This window comes from Pagrus pagrus, assembly GCF_965226575.1.
Source record: "Pagrus pagrus genome assembly, chromosome: 5".
NCBI lineage: Eukaryota > Metazoa > Chordata > Actinopteri > Spariformes > Sparidae > Pagrus > Pagrus pagrus.
In genome coordinates this window covers 15,829,595-15,844,738 of record NC_140189.1, presented here as the reverse complement: position 1 = coordinate 15,844,738, position 15,144 = coordinate 15,829,595, and the positions used below count along the sequence as shown (strand labels likewise).

Sequence of the window (15,144 nt, the reverse complement as noted above, 5' to 3'; positions counted from 1 at the left end):
TCTTGTTCAACAGTTTCTGGAGGAGCTGAACTTAAACCGACCCCATTGAAGACTTTGCTGAAAACTAGACTCACCACAACCCCTGTGAAAACCACTGGACCATGTAAGATCTGTAAACACACACATTCATTTTTAGATTTTGTTTCTAGAAAAAAATAAGATATTGAGCTTATGATGTTGTTCAGAGTAAGTCTTCCCATCTAAACTCCTATTTTTAGAGTAAATGTGAGTGAGTACACATTGATTAACATACATCTTTTATTAAATCCTCACACTATAAGAAACAGCCCTGTTAAATCTGATTTAGGTTGAACGTGATTAAACGCTCCCAATACACTCAACTTCAAAAAGGAGCTACTGTTACCTCCTAATGCTGTTTATACAGTGTGGTAACCATGTTTGCTAAGGCCTCTTTGATCTTGATTGATTTAATTACTTACATCTGTGTGCTCAAACCTCATGACTTAGGTCTTACATAAAAGCTGTGTGTGGTTATGGTCAGTTCCCAGTGTTGGTGTGTGCTATATTATGGGTCAGAATAACTCCTGCTTCGTGTCTCACCTGGATCTTCTGCCTGTAACAGCTTTGGCCACAGTATGCCGACCTGCTGCTTCCTCCAGCAAAGGAGTTTCAAATTCTACAGTCAATCCGCTGAAGAGGACAGCTTCTGCAAGAGTTCGTCTCACATCATGTGGACCTGGTAAGACATTTTTCTTTTCCTTGTGTTTTTGACACAACTTATGCTCCTAATAACACTGTATCCATTAGATTTATTGTTTTAACTAAATGTCTACATGATTTGTTATGGGTGTGGGCTTGGTTTTTAGAAGATTTTGGGGTTAATTTGCCTTTTTTATTGTCTAAGGATTTTTATTTTTAAAGTTTTTACCCTACAAAAAATCTGTTTAGTTTTCCTAACTCTGAGCTGATACACTATGAACATGTTGTGTTTGTCTAGACTCCATAGAACAATGTCCCCTGCTGCCTTATCCTTGATTGATATAAACGTATAGGATTAAACTACTAATATTTAACTGTGAATACTTTAAAACAGCTTAAAGTACTGATTAACTAATATTTTTAAATGCTGGTCAGTGCTATAAGGAACTTGTGACACTATATCAGATGTGGTTTGTGATCATTTTGGTGTTTTTATCAGCAGTAAGGGTGCGCAATATGGGCCTAAAATAATATCAGGAGATTGAAGGGTATTTCCGCAATAATGGTATTCTTGACAACATCGCATAATACGAAAAATAGTTTTGGTTAATAGCTGTTGAGTTCTACTCACAAGATTTTGGGCTCTCATCATCCTCAACCAGGTCCTTCTGCTTGAGGTTAAGTTTGCTGTTTTGACCCTCTTTTGTTGCTACAGTGTTCTTGCACTTCTGACATATTACTGTGGTCTGTTGTACATCTCATCTTTTATAACCAAACCACCTTCTCGTCAATGAAGTTGACCCCCTTTTTGGAGCCAAGTCCTGCACTGCAGATCCAACAGCAAATTTCGCTTTTACAGTATTACAGCCCGATCAATACTGGATTTTTTTTGTTGACAAATATGGATATAAATGAGTAAAAAATGTCAAATATGTCAGCTGATATAAACACATTTTTTGCAATGATACATTAAATGTAGTTATTTGAAAACTGGTGACAAAGACATGCAATGGAGGCGGGATATTTTACAGTTTAACAATAAACTTTACTGTTTAACTGACATCAACGCCTCCAATTGTGTAGAAAATTTAAAAAAGAAATTGGTCACAAATATAACAATTGTAACAATATGATTTGTTTTTATCATATTATAATTATAACATGAGATGGCACACCCGTACTCCGCAGCCACTCTTTTTTTTCCAGTCTCTTTCATATCTGTTTCCTGTAAACAAAATCACACAAAAGCTGTAATGTGTGCTCTCAGTTTTAATGACGTCTGTTGCCTCTGCTGATCACACAAAATGCTTGTTGCCTTTTTTCAGGCTCTTCATGTGTCATCCTGTCTTACAGTGTTGTTATTTCAAGCTTACAGTTTTGCAGAATCTAGATTGAAAGATGCTGCCTTATATAACACTCAGTTAGTCAGCACATTGTTTTGAGTCTTGGATTAAAAATGTTTCAGTCATAGCTGAGGGCACATTTTCACAGAACTGTGCCAGCCAATTTGTTTATAGCTCTGCCCATCAGACAAAACCATGCCATGAGAAGTCCGTCATCTCATGCCATCCTACTGCTGGTGAAACATGGAAAGAGCGTAAATATGATGAAGAGTGGTGGGCTGGATTGAATTCCCATTGGCTGCAGTTATGCAGTTTGCTCCTCCCACTCCTGTTTCTCCCACCCCACCCCCTCTGCATCCTGGCTCCACTACAGCACCGCCATCATCCAGCTTGAAGATGCTGCTTTGCTCTGCTATGAGAGATTCATGTGTTTGGTGAATAGCTGAAGCCCGGCTTTACCAAGAGGATTAAGGGATTTTAATTTTTTTCCCCTGCCCCTATCACGTCTATCAGGCTGTGCCACAAACCACCATCCAGCCTTTAACCTTCTCTGTATCTTCCAGCCTTCACAGCTGGGAATTGAATTTTGAGTCGGGAGACCTGCCATGCTGAACTGGGTGCCTTCACTTTTTTCAAGACTGGCTCAACGGTGTCACTCTTACTGTTTTTTATTGATTTATGTATTTTTGTGCCCGTCAGTGCTGCTGTCACCTGAGGCTTGATACACTGAGGCACCCATGGCATGTGGCTCATAGACTGTATAGAGCTTCTACATTTGGACACTGTTTTTTAAACAATTGAAGCCTGGCTGTCTAGCTTTGTTTTTGAGCAATGTTATGGTCTCCAAAGCTCTCCCTGTCCAACATCCACGTGCGTTTGACAGCCAAGGGTTTACTCCGAAACATTCAGCTGCTGTCAGGATGCAGGAAGAACACTGTGGTTTTCAAAGCAGGTCGGTCAGTCTTATTTCAGTATTTAATATGTCTACTGACATTGTTTGGGTTTCTGGGTCTCTGTGCTTAAATATTTAAGCCAAACCTATTTGTGTTTGCCTCATATGTAGGTCTGTGCTCTTAGTTGTTTCTGAAATCTATTTTTAGTATGGTTGTTTACTACCCGTCAAAGCAGGAGGTTCATCTTTCATTAACCTACCATTTATTTTAGGAAACACATCTTTAAATCAGTAATACATTTATTCAAACACATATCTGAAAAGTCTCATTTTAAAGCCATATTGACATCTCAATAAGGCTTGTTTGCTTTTTGATATCACCTTTTTATATGACATATGTGCGTCAAAACGCTCTTCGTCTTGCTCGCTGGGACACCCGTACTCCTGTTTCACCCTGAAATGTACTAAGGTTATTTTGGTTCTTGGTCTCTAGGTTGAACCATGGGAAGCTTGTTTTGATTGTTGAACAGAACTGTGGGAGCACCGTCACTTCCTGTATTTCCCACATTTAAAGCATTCTTATCATGTTTTTGAAAGGTTATGACCAAATATGGCATTTTAGTACCTCAATGGGATTATTTCTTATTAAAACATGGGAACGCATTATTATTTTACAAAACAAGTTGTTTAGTATGTATAACCCAAATTCCAAAAGTGGGATGCATAATGATCGGTAATAAAACAGAATGAGACAATTTGCTAATCCTTTTTGGACATGAATACAATTTTTAAAACGGCACAAAGATGATATTTAATGTTTTACCTCATAAGCTTCCTTGTTTTTTTAAAAGTATGCTTTTTCTGAATTTGCAGCAACACATTTCAAACAAGTTGGAACAAGGGCAACAAAAGACTGGGAAAGTTGTGAAGCGCTCCAAAAGCACCTGATTGGAATTTATTTTTGGAATCAGGGTTTTATAGGGTGTCCGATGCAAACACTTAGGTGTGTTATTTATTTAAGATAAGTCTGCAATGAATGACGCACTGAGAATTAGTGTCTGGTGTTCTGTTGACCGAGCACTATAACAAGTGCCTGATTGTGAGCCGTCTCATCACCCATCATGCTTTGTGCTATGATGTGATATCTCCCTCAAGCAGCAGAGCACTATGCTATGAAGTCACTAAATCACTCAGTATTTGTATTAAGTGTACTTGTTGAATTGGTACAAAATGATTGATTGAGCCTGGGAGGCAGTCTGACATAAAGAGGGCAATATGGGTAATCCACTCTTCGATGAAAATAACTGCAGGTCCTCTGTTGCCATGGAGCACACAGAGAGGTAGCCTATGTGATTACATAAAGTTCAATTCATTTTGAAAGTGCAGATTTGTGTTCACTTGAAATACAGACTGAATTGCAGTTGAATCATTGCCCACATCTCAGATTTTCTCAAAGTCTGGAACCTGGCCACCTCGGCCATTTTTAATTATTTAAAAAGGTGAGAGCATGAATTTTTTAAATACAGCAGAAAATGGTTGCATAATGTCCACTCCTAACTCTGGGGAAAAAATGCACAAGATTGTTGCTGTGGGAAACTAACTAACTCTGCTAGGTCCTCCTTATGTGGACATTGTAGAAGTGGCATCAGTCAACATGGCTATGATCCAACTATTTTATCTATCATCTTCCCATGATGACAAACAAAAAGAAAACAGCAATAACTACAAGTTTAAAAAAAAAAAACACATTTATCAAAGGAAAATAAGTCTATTACATCAGAGGGATAAGATATTATCATGCTGCTCACTAACAACTACTTAATTTTGACTAACCTGTTGGCTCCAGCATCACATAGTTCACATGATACTGTGGAAGCTCGACAGCCTGAGTCTGTCATGGAGCTTTGCTTTGAAGGCGTGTATGTGGTGCATGTTGACTAATAACTTGAGATGGTGTCTCTTTTTCTACTCTTTGCACAACCAGCAGAGGGCATCCTAATTTAAAGAAACCCTTTCAGGTTGAGTAAAGTGCAGCATCATCAAAATGATTGCAAGTCAAGCAGCACAGCTCTATTTTGACATTTCTCATGGTGTACTGTTGTACTGTACATGACGCAGTCAGGATATTGAGGTGGAAATCTGGGTTTCTGGTCTTGAATAATCCTCAAGCTTGTACTGCAGAACTGAAATACGGGATGAGAACATTTATGTAAATTGTTCTCCAGACTAAAGCAATATAGACGACTATAGTAAAGAGTGTGCCTTGTTTTTTCAGGTGTACCATCCATCCAGGTGTAGTACAATATTAATATTTTGTTTGTCTTAGGGGCTGTGTCTGTCTTTCATGCTGAACTGTTTACTTGAGCTGTTAAACACAGAGGCCACTCTAGTTTTAAGGTGAACCACATATCCGGATATGGAGCTGTGTAAACTCAAGTCAATCTTTGGCAAAAAAAACAGCATTTAATTAAGATGAGAAGGATCTGGCTTTTTATTTCCCTGTTATTACATAGGTCTTAATGTTAAGCCTTGACTCCACAGTTTGGTCTTTGAATCTGTTGCCTCGTAGTTCATCACAACAGTGTTCCCTCTGTTGGCCCGGTCAGCCTGGAGTGTTATTTTCTCTGCAGTTTTATGTTGCCCCCATCAGGCCAGGCTCCAGAGAGCAGGCCGCCCTGCAGCTCCAGGATCAGTGGTCTGCCTGCAAGCAGGGAAAACACTTGTTTGACTGAAAACCTGCTGCTCTACTCTGCCAATAGGTATTTTGAAAGGCATTAGAGCAAATGGAGCATTATTCTGTGCAGAAAGATGTCTATATCCTAGAGTTGCATGCTGGAGCTATTCTAGGATGTTAGGATGATACCCTGCTTAGTGCCTCTAAATTTAACTTGAATATGCTCCAAGGCACAATTGTAAACACTTCATGGGATTGTATGCCCACACATAGTATTAAGGGAGCTACTTGGGTGGATTGCATCATTTGTTAGTATAGTATATTTATTTTACCATTCCAAATTCACTGGCATCTATATCAATATTGGATGTCTGTTTAGTAATGCTAATCAGCTCTGAAAACAGTGAGTATGTCCATAGGCCCCTGTTGGTACAGTATACTCCACTCACTGGTATTCCTGATATGTCTCGGGCTATCCTCACTGCTGTGTTACATAACGCTCACTGCAGTCTCCTCGTAAACAAACTATGCTTTCACAGAAACTGTTTTTACTCAGGTGTCCAATATCAAGTCCTTTTTTTCCTCTTCTCCATTGTAACACTCAGTTTGTCAGTGTCCGTTCACATGTCTTAGTGTTGTAGCAGTGTAAACAAAGTGTTCTTCATTACTTGAATCAACAATAACTATTGTATGGAGGTGATGTATTTATAAAGCTGATGTAAATCAGAACTAAGGTAGCACAGCTTCGCTAAAATAAGTTGTCCTTGGTGACCAGAGCGCTGGATTGAATTAGGATGTGGAAAACTAATTGCATTCAGAGGATCCATTTTATGTCCGAGCTGTCGGAGGAGCAGCACTGGGATTTATCAGACTGACTGATTGGACAGAACAGTTCTGTACTGCAGAAACATCCGACGCTTTGACACAGGAGCTTGCTGCATCTGTGACCCTGACAACAGCGTATAGGGTGGGTGGTGCTGCTGTCAGAGCAGCGGCAGTGTCTATGGAGGGGGGTATAATGATGATCAACGTTGTCACGACACTCAACACATGTTCTTTCACAGTGGACAAGAACAAACCCAAGGCCAGCTCCCGCCAGCAGCCCCCTCATCAGCAAGCATCCCAACCGAGCCAGAGTAACAGACCTCCGGATGTGGTACCAGCGAGCATCATCGATGGGGGGAGGAAGGACCAGAACAACCAGCATCTCAGAGGACTTCTGGCAGCTAGTAACTGCAGATTTGAGGCAGTCGCCATCGTCTTGCAGCAAACCTTGGCTCAGGTAGGAACATTTTATTTGATGGGAATTTATTTTTTTTTAAATGTTAAAGTTGCATGACATGGACTTTTAATAATTTTTCCTTTGAGGAAATAATGAAGTGTGACCTTTTTTATTCAGAGAGAAATACACAGATCTTAAAACAACAAAGATCTGTTGCATATTATGACAGAAATATGTATTTGCTGTCAATAATCATGGCACTTAAGGAGAACACTGGCCTAGTTCAGTTTGTGGTTGTAGGTGTTGAATTAATTATTTGTCTGGAATCAATGTGTAGCTCACATCATATAAGGTATCACAATAAGGTTATACTTAAATTTACAATACATATTATCTATATATCAGACAGAACTATGAGGAATCGCAATATCTCATGAGCTTTCAAAAACATTAAATAATATGCAAGAAAGGCCTTAGTCTTTGCTTTAACATACAGCTTAAAAACAACCATACACAAAGAATCAATCTTAAGAGTAATCACCTTATATCATAACCACATGTGCTGCAACATGAAATCCTGGTGTTGATACAAGGGAAACTAAATAGCATTTCTATTTACAGCAACAGCATGGGGAGTGATTGTAAGGGCATGAGGGGCTGCACACAGACATACTTGGAAGCTGTCCAACACAAAACGGCTACAGCCCGTTGTTGTCCACTGAACAACTGAAGCAATCCTGGATCAAAGTGAAATTCATTTACATTGCAGCAGTCTTTCAGTTGTACCTTTTCATCTTATGATACTCGGGGACACAAGTATGATTCTGAGAGCCTTTAAAATGTGACTGTTTAAGGTTGCTGTTTGTTTTGGGTCTGTTTCAATAGTGGTGCCATGTGATGGGTTCCAGGAACTTGATGCCCCAAGGGATTATTCTTCCCACAGTGCAGTACAAACAGGCTTATCCTATCAGCTAACCTGCACCCAACCCCAACCATCATACTCCCTCATTTAGATGTTGTCAAAGCAAATTTATGATGTGGTGCTTGGACTCCACATCAAAGGGACCAAGGTCTAATATGAGTGAAATTATTAGATTAAATTGATGAAATGCAGTTAGTATAGATTTATATCTGTGTTTTCATGTGAACCCAGAAGAAAAATTAGATACTGTGTTACCCTCTTTTGAGTACATAAAATGTCACAAGCTATTTCAGTCCCCCTGGTGAACTTTAGAAGTGTCCTTGTCAAATATTTTCACACTGTATGTGATGATCGAGAGAAACAACTGGAATCTGACATCTAAATATAAATTGATTTCTGACACAGGACGATATTTAGTGGCTCCATTAAATTGTAGGACACGGTCTTTACTTCATAGGATTATACCACTCAGCTTTTGGAGTCACACAGTCATCATAAATGCAGTGTGTGAGACTTGCACTGGTTTTCTCTTGGTCGCAACCCCTCAATGTCTTGGTCTTGTCCTAGTGTAGATACACTCTGGTCTTGGACATGACTTGGTCTTGACTACAACACTGGCATTTGTGTGTACCAATGTTGAAACGTCTCTCTCAAGTCTCTTTGAAAATTGTCCTTTGTCTTGTCCTGAAGTCAGAGAAAATACTATTTTATGTGTACATAATAAAAAGTGAATCGTCACACGAGTAAAAATTTTAAAAACTGTGATAGCTAGCCTGATGTCCAGAGGGGATTCATGACAGATGGGATATTTGATATTCTCCTCTGGTCTTCATTATCCCCCGGCTAACATTGCCTGTTGCCTCGACTGTTGTCAAACATCAGCAGCATGCAACCAGCAGCACACTGAGGTAGCTGATGCAATAATTCTAGGAACACTTGAGTCTATCCAAAATATCATCAGTTTAGCAAAGTTCCCTTTGTAATCCTCCTTATTGTCATATGACAGGTAGTTGACTTGTCGTAATTTCCTTTATTTCATGTGTGTAAATTGGTTTTATGTCATTGTCAGATGAGGACTGTTTCGGTGGTATGAGTAGCAGACATCAGGTCTGCCAGGATTTACCTCTAGAGGCCACTGGGAAGTTGCCATCATTGCCTTGCAGTGGCTCCACTGGACCTCATCTGACATTGCCGTTATGCCTTTAACACATGCTGTGCTGAGGTCAAATCCATTAAATTGAATTGTATGGGATTGTAGAAATAACCCACGTGAACACACACATCTTTATTCAGGCTAGCATCCCTGTACTGCAGATATTGTAGACTTAGTGTCACCAGGGTGGTGCAGAGGAAGAACACTACAGAAGTGATTACTTTAGCTGCGCCGCCTACAGCTGAGCGGAGCAGTCCATCACATATGATTTATCAATGTTCGTGGGTGAGGGATCATACTTGTTGCTGCTTTAGTGACTCCATCTGGTTGGCGGAGGCACCTGTGCAGACTGGTGGGTTCTGGTGTGAATCTCAATAAGCATGACGTGGTCCTGGTGAAGTTCATTGATGTCAAATGAAAAGAAGCCGATGACTTCACTGATGTGTTGTTGTTGTTTGCTAGCGTTGTTCTCCTGTATGTATTTCCAAGGGCCGCAGGGAAAGAGGGCTTGCTTCATCATTAAAATTCTCAAAGTGTGTAGAAGTGTGAAATTCCTTCAATCTGACGTTATATCAGAAATTGTGTGAGGGGAAACCAAGAAACATGAAACGTGGCCAAGAAACAAGGGGACATTTCTTTTATGTGAACTACTTCAGAAAATTAAACCACCGCTTCTCTCGTTTGCAAAACATGCATTTTTTTCCTTTGGCCTAGATTAAAGCAACTCCCTTTACTCCTGCCTCACTAAGTTGGCCACCAGGCAGATCTGTCCAATTTTAGCCACAGTGAGCTTCAGTGAGCTCTGTTGTTGCTCAGTTTATGCTGCCCCACTGATCTAAAAGGTGGGGAAATCTAGATAGTCTGATCATGCAGTTGAGTAAGTTATTTTGACATTTGCTCCTCCTGTTTAGGATCCATCTTGAGAACATGTGTGCCTGTTGTAACCTGAGTGCACATTCCAGGCATTAGAAAGAAGTAGCCACTAGTAAGTTATTTTTGAGAGAACACTGCAGAGTATTGACTGATGGACATATGCATTCATACAAAACAAAGCGAGAGAAAAATATTTGTAAATGTATGAGATGATGACCCATGTAATGGGACCACTGGTATTTCAGGCACAGAGTGTGATCTCCAGTCACTGATGATTGACTCATATCCCTCTGTTTGGGTGGCAATAGGGTTGTGAAACTGATTACATCAACAAATATTAAAAACACAACATGTTTGTTCCTCTCTGATAGAAAACCAGCTGTCTCAGCCTCAATAACGCCACTTTAGGTATTAGTAGTGGTGGACATGCTGTAGATACAGTATCTAAAACAGTTTTCAACATGACATATTTGTGTATGGCCTCATTATAGAAACATTTCCTAAGTGCATGTCCTATCTTACGTAACTTAAGCTTTTTAAGATAGGAAAAATCCTCTCTTCCTATTACAGAAGCGATTCTCAAACTTATGCTGGTGTCCTATCCTATGTAGAAGAAGTTTAACACGTTTCTACTCTGTCAGAGAAGGGATTTCTAGTATCAGGCAAAACACCAGGAATACATTCCAGAGATGCACATGGTGTCAAAACGCTAGTCATTTAATGAAGTTTATTGCCTTTATCCGTGTGCTTCAGTATACTTAAGACTGTATTCCTGAAGTGTGTTCTATCTTTCTCAGATGTATTTTATCTTAACTTAAGAAATCCTAACTAGAACTGTAAAGTAGATTTTCAATCTGCTCTCGTCCTGTCATGCCTGTATCTGTGTTTATAATGTATAGAAAGACTGCCTGTATCCATGACAACAGCTGTCTGACTTCACTTGTAACTGGCTAGCTAGCTTGCGATAATGGAAAAGAAAAGACGGCTATTTTGGGAGGGAGGCATTAATGGTGTCAGTTATATACCGGTTAATATATTGTCAGTGAATTTGGCCTCTCCAACAAGTAGTAGTTATAAGTAAGAGTCATATTTCAGTGGTTTCATTTTTCCCCCCATCTTGATTGTCATTGCCATATGGACCGAACAACAGTTAGCCATCCTACCTTGGGATTCCTTACTTAGAAAATTCTTCAGATAGGACGGATGGTCCTGTATTAGCTAAAAGTCACCCTAAACGAAGCAAAGATGGGATTTCAGAGTTAGGAAGTTTCTGTAACAAGGCACCAGGTGTATTGATGGACGAGTCGGTGCACATGTAGTGTTAAATGGAATCTAGTGGCCACTCATCAGACCAGGAATAGGAGGCAGGTCCTTGCCATCATAGTGTGAGAATGTCCCAGCTGTTGACTTGATATGGTTATGAACAGCAGCCAAACACTAAGCAAGGGATGAGCTCTGCTTCTCATCATTGATTGGCTGGATTGTGTAAGCGCTGGACCTGGTTTGACATGCCTTCTCTCAAAGAGAAAATGCTGTGACACAATTTGCATTTCAATGTAGGAAAAACGATAGAAAATGGTAGAAAAATGATTTACAATCTCGCTTTATTTCACCTGCGGTCTGATATTCACAGTATTTCCAGGAAATTGTAACTTGATCTGAAGCAATTAGTGATTGATCTTAGTCTGCCATCAAGTGTTATTCTACACCTGACATGCTATCATACTGATATACACTGGGGACATGTCTGCTCCTTGCAGCCGGCTAGATGTACCTTTTACATGTTACAGTTACAGTACATGGGCTTTACCAACTGAGAAACAGGACATACAATTATAAAAACACACACAGCCAAACATAGAGGTCTTTCATCGCAACAAATGGATGGATGAGTAATCTTAAATTTTTTTTAGTTGTGTTAGATGTGCTGTTTCTAATAGTCAGAGGAATAATTACCCAAGGACATTTAGTGGTTAGTCCACAAATGCCAGATCATTTTCTGTACATTGACTGTAATGACTCAGACTGAAGCTAGAAATGTGATCTGTCAGCATTAAATCATCTTGTAATGGAGAGGTTGTACACATGAAGCCTGTAGCTACACAGTGTAAGGTAATGGTGCAGAGGGGTGAGGGGAAGATTTAATGTAGGCTTGGATGAGTGGTGGGGGATGGTGGTAATGAAGCCTCTCCATGTATCCCCTGGGAAGGTCACTGCACAGCAAAAGTCCTGCTCCATCAGCCTGATGTCAGGCAGCTCTGTACAATTTATCTGTTTGCTCCTCTCCGGCTGTCTTAAAGTGACCTCACCTTCCTGGTAAGCAGGCTGCTCTCACTCACACTGTGGCCTGCCCCTTTTGGGTTTTTTTTAGGTGTAATACGGTAATGTGCTCTGCAGTCACTCACCACAGCCAGTGAAGCGGCTTTTTCAGTCCTGCCTCAGATGTAGTCAGAGCAGTCTGGGAGGAGGTGCGTGGAGGTGGTGCGTCCACCTGGACCACTGTTTGTCCTGGAGTACCGGGTCTCCGTAGCTGGAGGGGGGGGGACTCCGGCACCCACGCCTCAGGCTGAGGCTGGATCATGGGCTGTTCTGGCAGCAGAGCGTGCCTTAATGCTCCCTGCACTGCAGAGAGGGTAACTGGCTTCTACATTGTTCTACTCTGCAGTGAGGAATAGATGCAGATGTGAGCTACAGCAGGACAGGACAGGACAGGACGGACTGTATTTGCTTTTGTAAACTGATGAGTGAAGTGATGTCTGGCTCGTCTTACTGGGTTATTTTGCATGATTAATTGAATTATTTAGGCTGTGTGATGTACCATCTAGTGTGTCAGCTTGTATGTGTGAATCAGCATAGTAAGAGAAAGCTGGTAAATGAAAGTAAACAGGTTGGACCATCTCTGCGTCAGTTTGAAGTCTGGAGGAGCACTGCAGCTACAGCGCAGCCCCCTCAATACTGCAAAATCGAGTCAGAAAGGGTGAAGAAACAGAGTTAACCTGACAAGAAGGCATGTGCTAAGACTGAAAACATTCAACATGAGTTCAAAGTCAAGTTTTCCATGGTCCCCTTCCCCCTATTCCTGTTAATTTATTTACATTTGGCAGTCAAACACAAGGAAAGAAGGAAAACATTAGATGATTATGTGTCAGGGTGTTGCCCTTAAAGAACCTTCCTTTTTATGGTTAATTCATGATCTTGTGACTTAAGTCGGTTGCTGTGTCAAATCAAATACTCCAGAAATTGTAAGAACATCTGTCTTCATGAGCGTGTGCATGACTGTTTACTTTTCTCTCTCTCACTGCAGCGTGATGAAGCCAGAAGGCAGTGCAGGGATCTGTCCCAGGAGCTGGTCAACCTTCGAGGAGAGCTGGGTGAGTCAGGTCAAGTCGCTCACGCATCGGCTCTGTTTAAAGTTATCGGAAAAGTACACACTCCTGGAACAGGGTCTCCTTCTAGTGCCCCTTTCTCATGTGTTTTAGGCCAGTTGATTGTTCAGTCTACATGACAAGTGAGAAAACATTGTGGATCACGTAGGTATAGATAATGAGGACAATTTTTCATCATGAGTATTTAGTTGTTTGTTTTGTTGCTGTGATTTAATGCAGTTATTATCTGAGTTGGTGCTTTAATTTTGATTTAATTTGATTGGATTTTGATTTGGTCAACCATTACATTACATAGATTCCTCCAGACTGAGTGCTGCAGTTTGATTTATTTGATAAACAATGAAATGATTCTTGAATGATAATGGAGTAGTTGTGCCGTGCCTTGAAGTGATTTATTAGATGGGAACTGTTGGGTCAGACTGGCTTCATTAATTAAATATTTCTATATTTCAGTGCAGGTTGGGATCTCACTCTTGTTTTCTTTTGCATATCACGTAGATACCCCCTGTTATTCACCCTCCACTTGTTAATTGCTTTTATCCTCTGCTAAAAATCCTGTGTGTGCACTGTGGTGTCAGCCAGTTCCCCAGGGAGTGACAGGCTGACCTCTGACCCCACACAGGAGGGGCTCCCAGTGGTGGAATGCCACACCACCTGAGGTCTTGTGACGGTTTAGGGACAATGACCCATGTTTAATGTCCAGCCCTGAGTGTTGGGGCCTTGCACATACAGGCACACACGCTTACACACCAGCTTTCATCTCTCTTACTAAAAGCAGCAGTAGTGTTGTGGCTCCGCCCCTCCCTCACAACCTCGGGACTTCCACATGACTGCTCTTATATGCTGAGTACTGTTATATCTGCGCTTTAACACATTCTTGACTTCAGGGGGCTGAGAGACACACTGACCTCAGATGGACCTTGTATTGTGTGTCCAGAGGTATTGAGTCTGTTGTTATTTCCCTCTAGGGCTGCATTGCTGCCTGCTTCAACAGTGATCTAACTCCTCATTCAGCAATAAATTACAGTCTTGGGCCAAGGCCAAAATTGTGGTCCAACCACACCCCCTTTGTCATCATTACTCACACGCAAAATTACATCGAAGAGTGATCTGCACATTTCAGCATCTGCATTTCCAAACCCCATCATGCTGCAGACTGACGCAAAAAATGCAGCTAACTTTAGATTAACTGCTCATGTGCACTGTGCACCTGGTTGTGGAGTGCCAGGCTCTGTTTGTTGAGCTGTACATGCCAAAGCCTGATAGCTAGTCCTCATGTTAGTTTTGCTTCTCTTCCTGCTGCCATTATTTCACTCTTGGTAAGGTGAATCTTCATGCTCATGGCACTGCAGTGTTCCTTCATGCTGTAGCTCAGTATTGCACTTTGCAGAAATAGACTCTGGGCCTTAATCTAATCTGCATTGAGGTTTAAGAAACAAAAAAAAGTTGTCCAACATAACTTGAATTGCAGCCCTCTATACAGATAAGTGTGAACCACTAAGGACATATCAAATGCAGTATGTGGCCCCATGGCAAGCAGGAAGATTGTTTATATGTGTCAAAAAGTTGCTAAAAGGCTCCTTTTAGGATAACTTATGCCTTTTTAATGATGGAATAGTACTTATCTTTTTGAGAGATTTTAATCAGAAGAGAAAGATCTTCAATGATTTTTTTACATTTTTTTATTATGCCTAAACAAACTACAAAAACAAACTATCTTTGTTTTTGTGACTGAATAAACAAACTGACCTTGAGGGCAACACAATTTCATACTGTTTTACTCTGTTTATATGTGGCGGACCCTGCCACCTTTCTAGCTTCAAACAGTGTTCCGGGGACCACAACTAAGTTCTACATAGTTGTGGGTTTTATTCGTACCATGTATTTGAGACCAAACCTTTGAAAAAAAAATCACCTGCTTAACATAAAGGCAGACGTTCTTGTTCTGTACAGCTGCCTGTCCTCTACTAGTGAGGTGTTGTTCAGCTGGCAACACCAGCTGCTGGGTATCTACAGTGT

General features: G+C 40.7%; 1 protein-coding gene across 6 annotated transcripts in view; it reads left to right on the top strand.

Annotated features, from left to right (window-relative positions):
* mtus1a (microtubule associated tumor suppressor 1a) overlaps positions 1-15,144 on the top strand; it is a 33,143-nt gene that overhangs the window by 12,440 nt on the left and 5,559 nt on the right. For all 6 annotated transcript variants that reach the window (XR_014622647.1, XM_084353374.1, XM_084353375.1 and 3 more), the window contains 4 exons: positions 14-103; positions 584-700; positions 6,634-6,851; positions 13,044-13,110. Coding sequence is in view for 5 of the 6 variants with exons in the window: in XM_084353374.1 (XP_084209500.1) it covers positions 14-103; positions 584-700; positions 6,634-6,851; positions 13,044-13,110 (492 nt within the window). In the remaining variant the exon portion in view is untranslated. The remainder of the gene's footprint in view (positions 1-13; positions 104-583; positions 701-6,633; positions 6,852-13,043; positions 13,111-15,144) is intronic.